This window comes from Notolepis coatsorum (assembly GCF_963971535.1).
Source record: "Notolepis coatsorum genome assembly, chromosome: 2".
Classification (NCBI taxonomy): Eukaryota; Metazoa; Chordata; class Actinopteri; order Aulopiformes; family Paralepididae; genus Notolepis; species Notolepis coatsorum.
Genome location: NC_140166.1, coordinates 224,247,058 through 224,265,626, shown reverse-complemented (window position 1 = coordinate 224,265,626; position 18,569 = coordinate 224,247,058). Strand labels below are relative to the sequence as shown.

The 18,569-nt window shown below is 40.2% G+C and overlaps 1 protein-coding gene across 1 annotated transcript in view; it reads right to left on the bottom strand.

Moving 5' to 3' along the window:
• The window catches only part of snx6 (sorting nexin 6), a 46,334-nt gene that overhangs the window by 9,795 nt on the left and 17,970 nt on the right, over positions 1-18,569 (bottom strand). Inside the window, exons 6-11 of the mRNA XM_084308723.1 lie at positions 14,621-14,744; positions 13,612-13,707; positions 12,825-12,930; positions 4,541-4,616; positions 3,696-3,735; positions 3,274-3,360 (exon numbers count right to left, since the gene is read on the bottom strand). Of these exons, the coding sequence (XP_084164849.1) occupies positions 3,274-3,360; positions 3,696-3,735; positions 4,541-4,616; positions 12,825-12,930; positions 13,612-13,707; positions 14,621-14,744 (529 nt within the window). The remainder of the gene's footprint in view (positions 1-3,273; positions 3,361-3,695; positions 3,736-4,540; positions 4,617-12,824; positions 12,931-13,611; positions 13,708-14,620; positions 14,745-18,569) is intronic.

Below are 18,569 nucleotides of genomic sequence, written 5' to 3'. Positions count from 1 at the left end.
AATGTATTGGCATTTGGCATCATATACAGCTCGCGGTACACCTGCCGCAGCGCGCGCACACACACACACGCATGTATGTATATGAATGAATGAATGAAATATAATATATATAGCCTACGGCGGGCGTAATGAATGAACGCAGTATGGCTTATTATTCCATAATTAAGCCTATAGGCTACTGTTCATTCGTAGGCGCACACAAGACTTATTAATGTTAATGCAGTCTATTTCCACCGATTAGCTTTAGTTCTTATTTATTTATCCACCGTCATTTCAGTGTTGGTGTATAGGCTATATAGTGTATTTCAATATAAGTTTAATTGATTAATGATATATTCGAAGGAATGCAGGTTTATCGCTATATCAACCCCATCCAATGTACAGTAAATGACCAAGTATGGTTGTCAATATTCCAATGTACAGTTTTGCTTGTACAGTGTACGGTAAGTCTACCACCCCTCCTACCCAACCTCCTCCAACAGTTTCTACGTCAAATGTACTCTCTTTTCTGGACTCTTTTTGTATCACAAACAGTACTGTATTTGCAAATCTGGTATGTAATAAATGTATAGATGTAGCAGTACTGTCTATCTGTGTCGTGTGTGTCATATATGTTATGATGAATTGAAAATGGGGGACCCTGATGTAAACAAGACGAAATTATTTCTCTGGTCTGCATCCCCTTATGTAATTGAGCTGTACTGTACCCATTCTGCAATCTGTTAATAAAGTTTTCAATCAATCAATCAAACAAAGGTCTGTCCCATTGTATACCAATCAATGGGATACATTGCATGTTGACCTGCATTCTTTCAAATGTATATAATTAATCATTAAAACAGATGTGTAACAAATAAGAAATACAAATTCCACAGAAGGCATTAAATAATAATTATTTTCAATCATTTCACAATAATTGCATAATTGTGTTTGAATATCTGAGTAATTAAAGTAATTATACATTTGTCCAAAATAGCTGGTTCAGATATGGTTAAGCAGCTGCCCTGTGATCAGATTAATCCATATTATTTATTTTTCCGACATCAAATGCGTAATTTCTTATCGTACAAATATTGTCATATTTATTTTAATTATGATTAAGTAATTAATTCCAAGGAGGCCTGTAGCGTTGACGTAAAGGAATCACTATGAGAACACAGTTATAATGAAATTTTAAATTAGTCAATCAATCATGAGATTTGATCGTCGTGGCTGAGAGCAGATTTAAGAGTGCTCCTCAGCACTCTTAAATCTGCTCTCAGCCACGATCAAATCTGATCTCAGGAAAATTTGGGGACTCCCACTCCCAGCCCTAATATGTCTTAAATGGGCCGAAATCTGGCTAAGACGAAATTTTTTGTCGTAACTTCGTTCGGGAATGAGACCCATTGTTCCTTCAATGATATGAAGTCTGCCAGTACCAGGAGAGGAGAAGCAGCCCCACACCATGATACTTCCACCTCCAAACTTCACTGTTGGTAGTGTTATTCGGGTAATGTGCACTGCCATTTCTCCTCCAAACATGTTGTGTTGTGTGACAGCCAGAAAGTAACATTTTGGTCTCATCTGACCAGAGTACATGCTCCCAGTAATTCACTGGCTTGTCCAAATGTTGTTAGGCAAACTTTAAACAAGCTTCAACATGTCTTTTTTTCAGTAGTGGAGTCTTGCGGGCTGAGCGGTGGAGTGCATTGCCTATGGTCCTTTCTGTCACAGTTGTACCTGCTGCCTCCAAGTCTTTCTGGAGCTCTTTCCTAGTGGTCCATGGCTCTCTGGCTACTCTTCTAAGTATCCTTCTGACTACCTGATCAGAAATGTTGTGAGGAGCACCTGTGCATGGCCAGTTGATGATGGAGTGATGTTGCTTCCACTTATGGATAATGCCCCCAATGGTGCTTACTGGAAGATTCTGAAGTTGTGAAATACGTCTTTAGCCAATTCTATTTTCATGATTTGCAACAATCGGTTTGTGAAGGTCTTGAGAGCTCTTTGCTTTTACCCATCATTTGATGTTTCTTGTGTGGCACCTTGGTAAAAAAAAAACATTTGATAGCCCATCAATATATTCTAACCCAGTTGACATTATTAGCAGATAGGAGGTAGAGTTGCCTCCTAATTAGTTTTGGTTTTCAGCTAGTTCCTTGCCTTTCCTTGCTGTGGTGTACTGCTTTTTCTTAGTGTGTCCAATACTTTTTTCCTGTTTCATTCCACTTTATTACACATAACTCTATTTACATATGGACTTTAATGTTTATATTTCTTGTCTGGATTTCTTGAGTTAATACAAACGTCTGGTGCAAATTTCTCTTGAATACGCTCATTGGAAATACATTTACTGAACAAAATGTTGATGTGTTCAATACATAATGGTATAGGTCCCCCCAAACCATGTATTTAGTGTTTTATTTAGCTTTTTTTGCTTTGAAAATATCACTCAGATTATGCATTATCTCCTTGGTTTCCCCTTCCCCCCAGGTCAAGAGTCTGGGTGTCAGCACCCCATCATTCCATTCCGACATCAATAACACCATCCGGTCCGCCTACTTCCACCTTCGCAACATCAACCGCCTCCGCCCTTCACTCACTCCGCCCTTCACTCACTCCCAACAGCGCCGCAATCCTGGTCCACTCCCTCGTCACTTCCCACTTGGATTATTGCAACTCCCTTCTCTTTGGTCTCCCCCACAAACTCCTCCATAAGCTCCAACTGGTCCAGAACGCTACTGCTCGTATAATAACCAGAACCCCTGTCATCAGTCACATCACCCCCGTCCTACGCCAAAAACACTGGCTTCCCATTAAACACGGCATAGATTACAAGATCCTCCTCCATACATTCAAGGCCATCCACAACCTCGCCCCTCCATACCTGTCCGACCTCCTCCACATCAACGTTCCCACCCAGTCCCTCAGGTCTGCCTCCTCCATCAACCTGACCGTCCCCCCAGCCCGTCTGTCCACCATGGGGTCAAGAGCCTTCAGCTGCTCTGCCCCCCGCCCCTGGAACTCCCTCCCCGCCCCGACATCAGGAACATTGACTCCATCATCCCATTTAAAAGCCACCTCAAAAGCCACCTGTTTAGGCAGGCGTATGTCTGATTTTATTTTTTAAATGTATTGTGATTGTTAATGAACTGTTTTTAATTGTTGTACGGCGACCTTGAGTGTCCTGAAAGGCGCCTTATAAATAAAATGCATTATTATTATTATAGCATGTCTAGCATGATATATAAATCGGACAGTTATTGTGATATGAATGTCTCTCATGCGTACCTTAGCAGCTTGTGACTCTCTGAGGTAGTACTTTAGTAAGTCGGCCAGTTTCAGGTCCTCGTCTGCCGCCACCCGCGCCTCGATTTTCTACACGACCAACGACAGGAGAGAGAGAAACAGGAAGAAGAAATGAAGGACTGGAACCTCTCGACAGGAAGGAACGTGTTCATATCAGACTCGCTGCAGGAATGTAACCGTTTCTAACGTTCAGCCACATTAGGAAAACACTTCGTCATTCAACTTGTGATGCTTTGTGTGCTGCGTGTTATTTGGCATTCATGCACAAATTAAGTTTCACTGTTTCTCACTTCCTTTTTTTTGGAAATGCAAGGTTTTGATCCAACAGTAGTGATATGCACTTTTCTCACAATTAATCTTGTAAAATAAATAAATAAAAGGATACATTTGAGGTTCACACCTACCCTTGTTTTTTCAAACAGCTCAGACACTTTCAAGAAGAACCTGAAAAACATTGGTGTTTCAAATAAATATACAAGAGCCTTTTACCACAAAATAATATTATTGTAATCATTATTACAGGCAGGCGGTCATTTGAAGGGTATAGAAAGGTGATTAAGTATGATACATGATACATGACACGATATAATATATGATACATCATATTATATGAAGCTATATCCCGCGCCTCTGGAATTCCCGACCACAAGACATCCGCGCAATAGACAACCTCCACCTTTGTTTCCCGTCTCAAAACACATTTGTTCATTCTGGCATATTCACTTTAATTTTAAGTTTATTATAACTGCTCCCCATATGTGTAACTTTGTAATATTGTGTTTTTACTGTGCAATTGTATTTGTTTTGAACCCTGTACGGCGACCTTGAGTGCTTTGAAAGGCGCCTTCAAAAAAATGCATTATTATTATTATTATTATATGACATATTATATATATGATATATGATGCGATATGACATCATGTTATATGATATATAACATGATATAATATGACATGATATATTGCGTTATGGTGATATATGACCTTATATGATATATTATGATATATATTATATATGGCATGATATGATATATTATGTGATATGATATGATGATATACGATATGATATATGATGTGATATACATGATATGATATGATATATATATATGATATGATGATATATATGATATGATATGATGATATATATGATATGATATATGATGATATATATGATATGATGATATATGATCATATATATGATATGTGATATGTATGATATGACGCTACATGTAGATTGATAATGGACCTACTTGCACACGTCTGTAGAGTCCTGGGTTCCTAAAGAGTACAGCGAGGAGGCGATTCTATTGATGTCGTCTGCCACGTCTGAAACAACACAGATGACATCATCAGGGTTGAACAACACATCTTCTTCTTCTTCTTCTTCTTCTTCTTCTTCTCTCCATTCTCAACCTAGTTCTTCTAGATGCAGAGTTGATTTTGAAGGATACTGTATCAGGTCGGTCTGCGTTTGGTAAAAACGTGGATAGGGACCCATAATGGGGCCCTGGGCTTGTTCCACCTGGGTCCTCACGTGGAATACTAGTAGGTTTTAACCCTTTCACTACCACACTACCAAATGGTTAACCCTTTCACTGCGACAATACAGAAGGTTAACCCTTTCACAACCACACTACAGAAGGTTAACCCTTTCACTACCACACTACAGACTGTTAACCCTTTCACTGCCACACGACAAAGGGTTAACCTTCTGTAGTGTGGTAGTGAAATGAGGCAGATCCCCTGGGCGAGACTCCTGGGGCAGCGAATGGAAGTTCATCCTACTATATTTAGACCAACGACTGACCTACTAGCCTTACGTTCATGGGAGGTTGGCATTTTAAAGAGTAATTAAAACCAGGGGGGAGTCAACCTGTTTGATATGAAGTGCCATTTAAAATGCTCCTGTTAAATCAGTGTTGCCATATCAACATTATGTCTTTTAGTCTTGATTTTATATTTCTTTGTTTGTTAAGCCATCAAACAAAAGCTCAGAGCTACAGAGGATGGCCTCCTTAATATATTAGCCGTCAGTGAATGGATTTCCACATTTCACAGTGCACTGAGCGATGCGATAGCTTGCTTCGGTAGCAGGATCTTTAGCAGTGGCAAAGATTTTGAGGGTGTTTTGCTTGCTTCCCATACCTGGACAGTCACGTCTTATGGATTCAGCCATGTCTGCCTTATCCTCGAGTTTTCTTGCGTTTGGTCTCAAAATTGTGTTTAACGCTCGACATTCTGCAAAGACCCGCCCCTACTCGGTCTCCGATTGGCTCTGACCATGATAATCTTTTGATACATCAATCAAACTACCATAAATAACAGGCCAATTGCTGTGAAAGAGGTAATTTGCCATGTGGATAATTCGGCAGCTCTTTCAGTCAGTCCTGTTTTGCAGTCAGAGCCACTCAGTTCTGGAACATCCTACCAACTGAAATAAGACACTGTGCTACTTACCACACCTTTACAAAAAAAACTCAAGACCTGGTTATTAACCAATCAAACATGTAATCACTTTTAATCAGTTCATTGTGTATTTTATTATTCCTTTTACCATTATGTTGGATTGTGTTGTAAATACTGTGTTTTACTTTTAATGCTTCTGTTTTAGGTGTATTGTCGGTCTTATAACATCTTGCCAAAAGGACTACAGTTGCGAATTAGCCAGCTGGCTAAAACTGACTAATTTACAGAAATGTTTATTAATGTGTACAGTCCTTTTTAAAAATAAACTGAAACTGAACTGAAACTGGATGGGAGGGCGGTTCAACGTTTACAAAACAGTTCCTCTCTTGCACACTTATTGCTAGCGTGCCATTGGTTAAACTACGGGGTGCCGACCTCTGAACTAAACACATGGTCATTTTGCTGCCCCCTAGTGGTTGATGTGTTCACCCTGCGGCACACTCTGCCCCACCCCAATCTGTGATGTCACACTCTGCCCTGCCCCAATCTGTGATGATGTCACACTCTGCCCCACCCCAATCTGTGATGATGTCACACTCTGCCCCACCCCAATCTGTGATGATATCACACTCTGCCCCACCCCAATCTGGGAAAGGGTGAAAACATTAACCACTAGGGCAGCAGAATTACCATGGGTTTAGTTACTGTTCAACATAGCAAACTGCTTTGGTTAACCTTTTCTCCAGAATGATCTTTGGGAACCATTTAAATATTCCTTTAAAACCAACTTTGGGTACAAAATGCACAGTTTTGGAGAAACCTTTTTTGACGTAAAGAATCAGGAAGGTGTTTTTTTATTTCAATGCAAGCAAACCAGATCTGAGCAGATTAAACCAGATTAAACCAAACCAAACCAGACTTGAGCAGATTAAACCAGACCTGAACAGATTAGTATCTTGATCTTGACAAATCAGAGATGCACTGCTACAGATACCAGGTAAAAATGGGGTTTATTATTCAAATAAATCCTTCATATTAAAATTCAGTAACAAGAACCACATGTAACAAGTCATAAATCAAAGCAAAGTGACTTGATATCCAGCCCTTTTGACACAAAAGATAAAAAGGACCTCTAAATGAAGAAGGTAAAGGTGCTATAGATAACATTTTATGTAGAGTAATTATTATATATATATTTTTTTTTATAAATAACGCATCCAGAGCTTTTAGAAAGGTGCAGAATAAAAGTATTGCTTCCTCCCCCACAAAGAAGTATTGATTAATGAATTTATAATTTAAAAGATTTTGGCCCAAATGAATGTTGTTGTTTACTTGTTTGTATGTATCCCGCGTCTATGCTTTTACCAACGCGTTCGTGTTTCCGGGTTCCCGTTTTGCACTCTGATTGGCCAGGTCCTGTGACATGTGCGCCAAACGTGGGACGGCAAGTTCTGCGCCTATTTCCAGGTCGAACAGCCTGCAAACTACCTAACGCCTAGTTTATATCACTGGTTAAGCTTAGGCGACTCTTTCACAGTTGGTTAAGGTTAGAGTTTGGAATCAGGGCAGGCGTTCTATCGCCATGCTCTAAGAGTCTAAGACAAACTCTAACCATAACCAACTTCGAAAGAGCGCCTAAGCTTAACCAGTGTAGAAACTTGCGGTCCCACGATTGGGCGTACATGTCACATGACCTGGCCAATCAGAGACGCGGAAACACGAACGCATTGCCATTGGTAAAAGCAATCAGGCATCCCCTCTCCCTACTTTCCATTTCCCCACACGGAATGCATCTGATTGGATAAATGACATGCTGGTGTGCTAGTGCAACATCTAGTGGCTGAACGGTTAAATGGCAAACGCAGCATTTATATAGCGCTTTTATCCAAAGCACAATTTTTGTTCCTCACATTTACCCTATCCCCTCACACATTCACACACCAAGGCTCTACCTACCGAGCCCCTGTCGCCCCTGATTGTTATCTATAACACCTTTAATGTTGTTCTTTAGTTTATTGTCTGACAGGGCATCGTCGCCAGCAGTGGCATCTGCAGTGAAACTGTAGTATCTGCTCATCCCCACTCCCAATATTTCAACACAGACAAGGGGCACTGGATTTAGTGAATTGTCCAATCAGGTGTGTGTCCACCTCGTGTCAGGCTGAGCAAAAGGTTAAATCAAGCACACCTCAAGTAGTTAAGATATTTGAAAGCATTTCAAATAATATTCTCGCCCATGTCTCACTCAGACATGGAGCTGTACCGACACAATGCAAAGCATGCAGATAGTTTTTCCTTTAGACTCTTTAAAGGGGCACTTCACCGAAAAACTACGCCAATTTATTTGGCACATAATCTCACACGTATCCCCAAGGCTCTAAACTGTTTTGCACACATTGATTTAGTTTGACAGTTATTGAGAGTAAATTAGTTTAAATATCTCCTCACAACTGAATCATTGTGTTGTGTTAATTACAGCTCAATGAAATTATGTAGATGAAAGAATTTAAATAGGTTGAAATAGGGATTGCGATTTTTTTATCATTTAATTTTATTTAATGTCAAACAAGGATTCAGTGTCCTCTGATGACATCACACAGGATGAGCTAATTAACTCAATAACCGTCGAACTAAATGCATGTGTGCAAAACAGTTTAGAGCCTTGGGATACTTGTGAGATTATGTGCAAAATAAAATCAGCGTTGTTTTTCCGTGAAGTGCCCCTTTAACTTTCATCCATCCTCACACCTTTCCCCTTAACACTTTGAGTGCCAACGACGCTATATGTCGTTAGTTCATGCCGACCGTTGAATGCCAGCAACGACAAATAACGTTTTTTTGTTGCTTTTTTTTTATTAGCGATTTGAATTCATAATTCATCAATCTAGTCTCACGTTAGTGCTGCAAACTCTCTCTGAGGTCCATTGGGAAAATACCGCCCCCTATCGTCTCTCCCCGTTGTGCTGGAACCCCATTGGATTAGACTGAATGAAAGACATGGGGGGGGGGGGGGGGGGGATCCAGTTTCCTCATGTTACTTCTCCGGCAAGCCATCAGAAGAGATCCAAGTCATTGCTGAGCCGCAAAACAGCGTGGAATACATATTTCCAGTACCCAGCGCTGAATCAATAAACGCGATCGATATTTGGAATGGCGATCAGGAATTGGAATCATCTTTTTGGAGAACATCTGATCTGAGGTAAGGAATCTATTTGACCAGTCTTAGGATAATCAGAGCTGTTTTCACAGAGATATCAGCGTGTGCCATATGTGTGTGTGTGTGCGCTGATCAGGAAATGAGAGAATCGATTTTTCAGCTCACTTCTCTAGCGTGCATAAGTACACATATACTATCGATAATCTAGCGTTTATTTGAAAACGATTCCTAAATAGGCCGAAAAATGAGTGTTTTTTGTGTGTTCCAGAATATTCCAGTAAAGGCCGTTTATCACAGAATCTTTATATTTTCCTGAAACTTTCAAGAAAACTAGGGTTTTTCAAAATGGTATAAAACGGAAATGAACCGATTAAAAAACAATCCGTTTAGACAATGTTGACTGCAAACAAGTCATTGATAAGCGACGGCCAGATTAGACACATAGCCATAATTTAAGACATAGTTTATGCGTTCACAACGCTATCATTGAAGTGGGTGCTGGCATTCAACCATGTTTTGAGACGGGGAGGCGTGGCATCCAAAGTGTTAAGAAACACATAACTCACTACTTTTACTACAACTACGATTTTCTCTCTAAGTGGACACGAAATCTAGGGTCGTAATATTATTCAGTTTACTTCAGTTTGAAGTTTACCGAGACAATGTACTGTAGGAAGAGAAGAAGGTTGAATGATGTCTGTGCAGCAAATCACCCCACGCAGCCACCCCTCCCGCCACCACACCCCCCCCCCCGCCACACGCACACAGTATCACGTTTTAATGTTGAGCAGAGAGAGAGAGAGAGAGAGAGATAGCACAACACCTCCAGAGAGAGAGAGGAGAGAGCGAGAGAGATAGCACAACACCTCCAGAGAGAGAGATAGCACACCTCCAGAGAGAGAGAGATAGCACACCTCCAGAGAGAGAGATAGCACACCTCCAGAGAGAGAGAGATAGCACACCTCCAGAGAGAGAGATAGCACACCTCCAGAGAGAGAGAGATAGCACAACACCTCCAGAGAGAGAGAGATAGCACACCTCCAGAGAGAGAGAGATAGCACAACACCTCCAGAGAGAGAGAGATAGCACACCTCCAGAGAGAGAGATAGCACACCTCCAGAGAGAGAGAGATAGCACACCTCCAGAGAGAGAGAGATAGCACACCTCCAGAGAGAGAGAGATAGCACACCTCCAGAGAGAGGGAGAGCGAGAGCGAGAGATAGCACAACACCTCCAGAGAGAGAGAGAGAGCGAGAGAGAGAGGGAGAGCGAGAGCGAGGGATAGCACAACACCTCCAGAAAGGGAGAGAGAGAGATAGCACACCTCCAGAGAGAGAGAGAGATAGCACAACACCTCCAGAGAGAGAGAGAGAGATAGCACACCTCTAGAGAGAGAGAGAGAGAGAGATAGCACAACACCTCCAGAGAGAGAGAGAGCGAGAGGAGAGATAGCACAACACCTCCAGAGAGAGAGAGAGCGAGAGGAGAGATAGCACAACACCTCCAGAGAGAGAGAGAGAGAGCACACCTCCAGAGAGAGAGAGCGAGAGGAGAGATAGCACAACACCTCCAGAGAGAGAGCACACCTCCAGAGAGAGAGAGAGAGAGAGAGCGAGAGGAGAGATAGCACAACACCTCCAGAGAGAGAGAGAGGAGAGCGAGAGAGAGAGAGAGAGCATGACACTTCATACAGGAGGCTAACAGGTTGCAACAACTCACCCATTTCCACATTAGCCAGCGAATTAATAATGAAGACACAAAGAAGGACGTAAAATACAACATCACAGCACAGAGACGAGACACACCAGGCTGAAGCTGACGCTCCGCTAAACATTAAAAAGTGATACGTCACACAAAGCCTGAATGAAATCAAAACCCATTCAGTTCCCCCGTGCCGTTTACCGGTGGTCACTAAAATGGCCAAGTTGCAAAGTAGAAAAATCTATGACGATAAAAAATATGTAAATGTTATGCCTATTTTAGGCCAGGGTGGGTTTCCTTGAAAACGGCGGCTCGTTCACTAGTTATCTTTCTCTTTTGCTACCCAAAGTTGAACCTAAAATATGTTTGACAACATTTCTAGCGGTAAAATGGTGATGATATTGCTAGGTCTCTAGTTGTATTTAATCTGCAATGCCTATAGTTTGAAGGTGTTATCAGTCAATGTCAAAGAACGACGTTTCATGTCTATATGAACGGACATTGTTTTGGTGTCATCTCACATCTAGAGGCCGAGACTACCCATTAGATCAGTGGTCACCAACCCGTCGATCGCGATCGACTGGTCGATCTTTGAGACTTTCCCTGTAGATATTTCCCTGGGATTTTTTTTTAATAAAGAAATAAAATAAAAACTTTTTTTTTATCTTCCCCCGAGAGTCAACATTACAGTTCTACTTTTGTTTTGATGTGAAAAGTGATTCTGCACTTAGCACTGACTGAGAAAGTACACATTGCAGTTCTACTTTATAAAATGCTAATTGTAAATATGGTTGTCAATGTTAATAATATGAGAAAGTCCACATTACAGTTCTACTTTTGTTTTGATGTGAAAAGTGATGCTGCATAAGATGAGTGCACTTAGCACTGACTGAGAAAGTGCATATTACAGTTCTACTTTGACGTTTTAATGTTGGACCAAAGCATTGCATGTAATTAGAATACAGGCAAATAAAAGTCATTTAGTTTAAAGTACAATCTTGGCTGTCTTTTTCTCTCAACGCTTCAATAGGTAGATCTTGCCTTCACCAAAACAAAAAAAAATGATTTTGGGCTTAAAAAGGTTGGTGACCACTGCATTAGATCTTTAAAAGGTGGTATAGATAACATTCAGCCACTAGATGTCGCACTAGAGCACCAGCATGTAATTTATCCAATCAGGTGCATTCCACGTGGGGAAACGGGAAGTAGGGAGGGGATACATGTAAACAACAACATTCCTTTTGGACCCACCAAAATGTTTTAAATGACTAAAAATGTATGTTTTAGATTTTTGGGGGGGGAAAGCAATACTTTTATTCCACATCTTTCTTTTAATGATTACATAAAATGTAAATGATACATAAACATGTTACCTATAGCACTTTTAAGCTTAAGAGTTAGGTTAGGTAAGAGTTAGGTTTATAAATAACGGTTCTAAGTTCCACCGTTGTTGCAGCTTGGCCAATGAGTGACAACCCTGTTTCCCCCGCTAACGGAACGCAGTCCATCACAAGAGATAATGTTGTCATACATTTAAATTGCGCTCAGTTCCAAAATGGAACGTTTCAATTATATACCCCGTAGATTTTCATTTCAATAATGCATCGTTTGTTGTGGCTCTCTGCTCCAAACAGCCGGGCCAAGAGCAAACCGTCTGGCCGGTAAATCACACTGAGTCATGCCAGTTGAAATGAGGCATCAACAGTCATCTCATTATATGATACAAGATCCTGTTTGAGTCTAAACATCGCCGAGCTCAGAACACTGTGTTCGTTTGGGTTTTAAAAGGTTGGAGGACTGTTCTCGGTGCACGGAAACCAAGCAGGCCATCGAGGAGGAAAGATGAAACAAAAATAGGTTTATTTCATTTCATTTTAAGAAATAATTAAAGGTGCTATAGATAAAAATGTTATGTAGAGTAATCCTTTTTTACTCTACATAAATATACATCCACAGAGCTATTAGAAAGGTGTGGATTAAAAGTATTGCTTTTGCTGGGCATTTCTTTTAGATTTTTATTTTTTTGATGAATGCATGCACCCGATTGGATAAATGCTGATTCTCTAGTGTGACATCTAGTGGCTGCATGTTATCTATAGCACATTTAAAACTAGATTAGAGAAAATTGATTTATAATGAAAGATAGATTAGCGTCAGTGGACCTTTTGGGTTTAAAAAGGAACGGGGGGATTTGAGTCAGTTTTGAGTTCCTTTGTAAACCGTGGCATTAAAAGACAAAAGCACCTACCCAGCTGGGATTAGAGACTTACTTTTGTGAGACCTGATCATTTTGTCTGACTTGGTGGAGGCGTCTTTGACACGGTTGTGGTATTCTAAAAGGAATGTCTTCTCGTGCTCAAAGAAATCGTCTACGTCCTGGAAATTCAAAAAGACACGTGTTAATTTCACATAAATGGAAGGTATGATCCGTCATTAAAACCAAGACGTCCAGTTAAAACACAAAACAGTTTGAACAGAGGCGGCGATTTGACTGTCAGCGTACAGCCGACATGTATACATATCTTACATAAAATATATTTTTCTTGAAGTGTGACTTGAAACTGGGAAAATAAATCTTTTGTTGGTTTGTGCAACATGTGTTCCTCTTCCTAATGAAATATATGTTGTTTTCCACTGTGAACTTAAGGTATGACAATATGAAGAGTAGAGAAGATAAAAAAGCTTTAAATTAACAAGAATGTTCATAAATAAAAATGGTAAGATTCTTCGTCTTCGTATGAGGCTGGAACTGTTGGAACGGCCCCAGGAAGGAAAAAATTAATGAAAACTTTATTTAACAGATTGCAGAATGGGTACAATACAGTACGGCTCAATACACACAATTGTTAAGGGGATGCAGACCAGTGACATTTATGACATGAAGGTGGGTAGGGATTCACATCTTTTTACGGCTGTGGGTAGGGCGTTCCACATTGTTGTGGCATAATTGCAAAATGTGTTTAGTCCCTTGTTTGTGCCGAATCCGAAGGAAAGGGAAAAAAATTACTAAATAAATAAAAAGTTAATAAACGGCTTATTTTAACCGAGCATTCTCACCTTGACTCCAGCCACCAGGACGCCGTCCGCAGACTTCACCACGTTCTTGAAGAAATCCTCCAGTTTCTCCTTTTTATTCTTCCCTCGTACGCTCAGCTGTCAGCGAGAGAGAGAGAGAGAGAGAGAGAAGCTGGGTCAACAACACTAACCACACCAATCCTCCCTGTGCACCGGGCTGGGAGAAGAGGTCAGCCTAGGGACGCACCGATCCGATATTTATATCAGCCCCGATATGACTAAAATAGCTGGATTGGGTATTGGAGAAAAAAAATATATATATCGAATTTTTTTTATAATAATATAATAAGAAATAAAATAAGAAATAACAATTCAGTACATTTATATCTATGTGTTCATTTGTTACATTTTGTTTCACTAAGTTAGGGAAGTAGTGTTTTAAGTCAAGCCTGATGTTGCCTTACACAAAAGAATGATCCCAGTCTCTTCCACACAGTGAGGCCTACAGTTTATTAATTGCAACAATGGGTATCGGATCGGTACTCTGTATTGGCCGATACCCAAAGCCCAGGTATCGGTATCGGGACTGAAAAAGTCGGATCGGTGCATCCCTAGGTCAGCCAAGCCAAGCTCAACACTAACTACTCAATTAAACTGACATTTGGGGAGAATGAACAATTTTTTTTGTAAATTCTGAAAACACTAAAACATCACTACTAAAAATCTAACTTCAGTACTGTATGGCATGAACACTATAGCTAAATAAGTAAATGTTCTACGCAATCAAAAAACATTTAAAAAGGGCACTTCATGATAATTTTGCAAATAATCTCAAGCACACCCAAAATCTCGAAAGAGTTTTGCACGTATTAATTTAGTTTGACAGTTATTGAGAGTAAAGTTATTGAGATTGTACTCTGTAAGCGAGTCATCGTTGTTTTTAATGATGACTACTGTAACTTTAAAGCCCCTCTGGGATGATAAGAGGACGTACTGTATGTACTGTATGTACTGTACACTAAAGCTCACGACCTTCCCTCTTCAGACTCACGTCTTGGTTGTACTCTAGGAAGACGTGAAAGTTGAGATCTTTTCTCAGGACAGGATGTGCCGCCACGCGACACAAGAAGACCTCGTGCATGGCCACGGTCTTCTTAAAGATAGCCAGGTACTCTCTGAAACACACAACAATCAAGTCTTAAAGTTAGCAGGTACTTTCTGAAACACACAACAAACAAGTCTTAAAGTTAGCAGGTACTCTCTGAAACACACAACAATCAAGTCTTAAAGTTAGCAGGTACTCTCTGAAACACACAACAAACAAGTCTTAAAGTTAGCAGGTACTCTCTGAAACACACAACAAACAAGTCTTAAAGTTAGAAGGTACTCTGAAACAAGTCTTAAAGTTAGCAGGTACTCTCTGAAACACAATAAACAAGTCCTAAAGTTAGCAGGTACTTTCTGAAACACAATAAACAAGTCTTAAAGTTAGCAGGTACTTTCTGAAACACAATAAACAAGTCTTAAAGTTAGCAGGTACTCTCTGAAACACAATAAACAAGTCTTAAAGTTAGCAGGTACTCTCTGAAACACAATAAACAAGTCTTAAAGTTAGCAGGTACTTTCTGAAACACACAACAAACAAGTCTTAAAGTTAGCAGGTACTCTCTGAAACAAGTCTTAAAGTTAGCAGGTACTCTCTGAAACACACAACAAACAAGTCTTAAAGTTAGCAGGTACTTTCTGAAACAAGTCTTAAAAGATAGCAGGTACTCTCTGAAACAAGTCTTAAAGTTAGCCAGGTACTTTCTGAAACAAGTCTTAAAGTTAGCAGGTACTTTCTGAAACTAATCTTAAAGATAGCAGGTACTCTCTGAAACACAAAACAAACAATTCTTAAAGTTAGCAGGTACTTTCTGAAACAAGTCTTAAAGTTAGCAGGTACTTTCTGAAACAAGTCTTAAAGTTAGCAGGTACTTTCTGAAACAAGTCTTAAAGTTAGCAGGTACTCTCTGAAACACACAACAAACAATTCTTAAAGTTAGCAGTAGGGATGCACCGATCCGATATTGGTATCGGCCGCCGATATCAGTAAAATAGCTGGATCAGGTATCGGTAAAAAGAAATATATATATATATATATATATATATATATATATATATATATATATATATATATCGTATTTTTATTTATTTTTTATTTATTTATTTTAAATAAGAAATAAAACAAGAAATGACCATTCAGTACATTTATATCTTTAATTAATTTGTTACATTTAGTTTCACTAAGTTAGGAAAGTAATGTTTTAAGTCGAGCCTGATGTTGCCTTGTTGCACAAAAGAATGATCCCAGTCTCTTCCACACAGTGACAGTGAGGCATACAGTTTATTAATTGAATGAATGAAGTTTATTTTCTGTCTTTGTTTACAACAAATCAAAAACACACTTGTGATCCTTTACAATTATTAAAAAAATATATATATATTTGAATACAGAAAAAAAAGAAAACGTGGATAAAAAAAGAAATAATAAATGTAACTTTTTTGAAGAAAATAATTTGGACAATGGGTATCGGATCGGTATCGGTATTGGCCGATACCCAAACCCAGGTATCGAGACTGAAAAAGTCGGATCGGTGCATCCCTAGTTAGCAGGTACTCTCTGAAACACACAACAACTAAACAGAACAAGGTTTAGCTACGTTTGCACCTAGCGACCCCACTACTCCTGTGTTTTTTAGCTCCAAAGGCGGAAACTTTGCTGCTGCCCTCATCTTCGTTTCGCTAAATCTGGGGTTGCGTGGCAGTGTGGACAGGCGGAGAGACAGAGACTTGTGAAAACGACGCCCAACGCTCACTTCCAAGGCAAACAATGCCACGTGCAGCGCACCTATAGAAAATATTGTTGACATCTTCTGACATGACAAAGGAGCCAAGTAAACACTATATGCCCACAACTCTGGGACTTACAATTGACGATACTCATTTCACCACACAGCACAAAGGCTCACTAACTGTGGGGCTTACAATGATATTGCTTGTCATCAATCATCCTTATTGACCGTCAACACTACTCAGAGAATGGCAATAAAAAGCGTGCATACCATTTAAAAAATGTGTCCAAAACAGCCCACAAAACAGCCATGGAGCCATCAGCATCTTTCTACTTCATATTAAGGTTATTCCCAGGGTCTTTCTTGGGCGGTATTGTATGTCCTTTGATAATCACCGGCCAGTCAAGTCTTCTGACTTTGGCCTGCAAAGGACCGACTTTGAAACGTTCTGTATTTGACATTTCACCTGTTTTCCACCTGCTTCATGCTGCTTGCAGTAGGCTAGTTCACATGCGCTAACCTCAGAGACAGACTGCGACCAGGACAGGCTTCACTGCGTGTTGTTAAGACCCTCAATCCATCTTCCAATTGCCAGTCGGAGAGTGTCAAAACCCCTTCCATTAATCTTCCCAGACAGTTTACACCGGCACCAATGAACCCGTTACTTAGGACTCAAGAGGCTCATATGACCAGCGTAGTGAAAGGTCTTGTGATACAAGTCTTCAGGAGAGCTAGTATAAATGGAAATCCTTTCTGGGGCGGTGGTAAAAATGCTTGTGTAGACGGAAATCATTTACTCCGTTCTGAATCGAAGACGTATTAGTCTAAAAGCAGCCTCAAAGAGTGCGGTCAGCGGTGTGTACGTCAAGAGAGAGCGAGAGAGAGAGGGACAGAGATGGAAAAGGCTCTGCACAAGTCCTGTTTCACGGTCTCTCGCGCTCCGTATCTCTGCTCTCTGAAGTAGGCGCAAGTGATTGTTTTTAAATATAGTCATAGCGTTTTTGACTCATTTCAAATTGTTAGAATTTTCATAACCCTGCTCTCTGATGAAATACATGTTATGTGGAGGGGATATGTGTATATAGACAATTAAGAAATGTAATTGACAATGAAATAATCTTGAGTCTTGGAATCTGGGTGCAGAATAAGACATATAAGCTTGTGTTTTTCCCTATTTGGTTAACCAGGACCCGTTCCTTATTATGTGACTTAACTAGTTCTGGATAATAGGACGTCTGCAGTATCAGATTATCTGGCTAACTCCTTTCCTGGAACGCAGATGCAGGGTTGTTTGGACAGGCGTGCACTCCAGGCTTCCAGGATAACTGCCCGCTCCGTCTTGGCATGGAGGGAATGTGAGTGGACGAAGGAACGGTCACATGATCATCTGGTGAAGGAATTATGTCAAAAGCCACGAAACCAAAGACCACCCACTTTCTCCCGGTTGCGGAAGTATCAGTGGAAGGATGTGAGGAACGACAGTGATCCATCCGTATGGTTTACTTTACAAGCTTGGCCGACATTAGCAGACAACCTAAGTGCATAAATAATACAATTGAATCCAACATAATGGACTAATTGCACCACGTGTAAAAATCAGTGATCCAGCTAATTCATGTATCCAGCTAATTAATTTATCCAGCGAATTCATTCATCCAGCTAATTCATGTATCCAGCTAATTCAGTTATCCAACTAATTCAGTTATATACAGTATATATATATATATATATATATATATAGTGGATGGCAGTATTGTAGAAATCCATAACTTTGCATGGATCCACCTTCTGCTGTATACCTCCCAACTCTAACTGGAGTCTATTACTGGATACAGTGTTCAGTAGGGGTTCATTCAGTTGGAGACAGGGCCATATCTACTGTGAATGTGTACACATACAACTGCATACCTCTTGTTTGCCTATCAAGGCGGCTGTGTGCTAAATCGCTAGATTACGGTGAAAGGTCTCTTCCAGTAACGTATCTGGTTACTATGAACCGTTAGTGGTAACTCACTGCTCTAGTTCCTCTTTCATATCAGTGAACTTAATAAAGAGGTTCTAAGTTTATTGGTGGTGGCAGACAGGAGTGTGTAAGATACGCAATGCTTTCGGTTCACACTAGAACAAGTTACTATATAATTGGAGCTGTCCCTGAAGCTTGTTTTT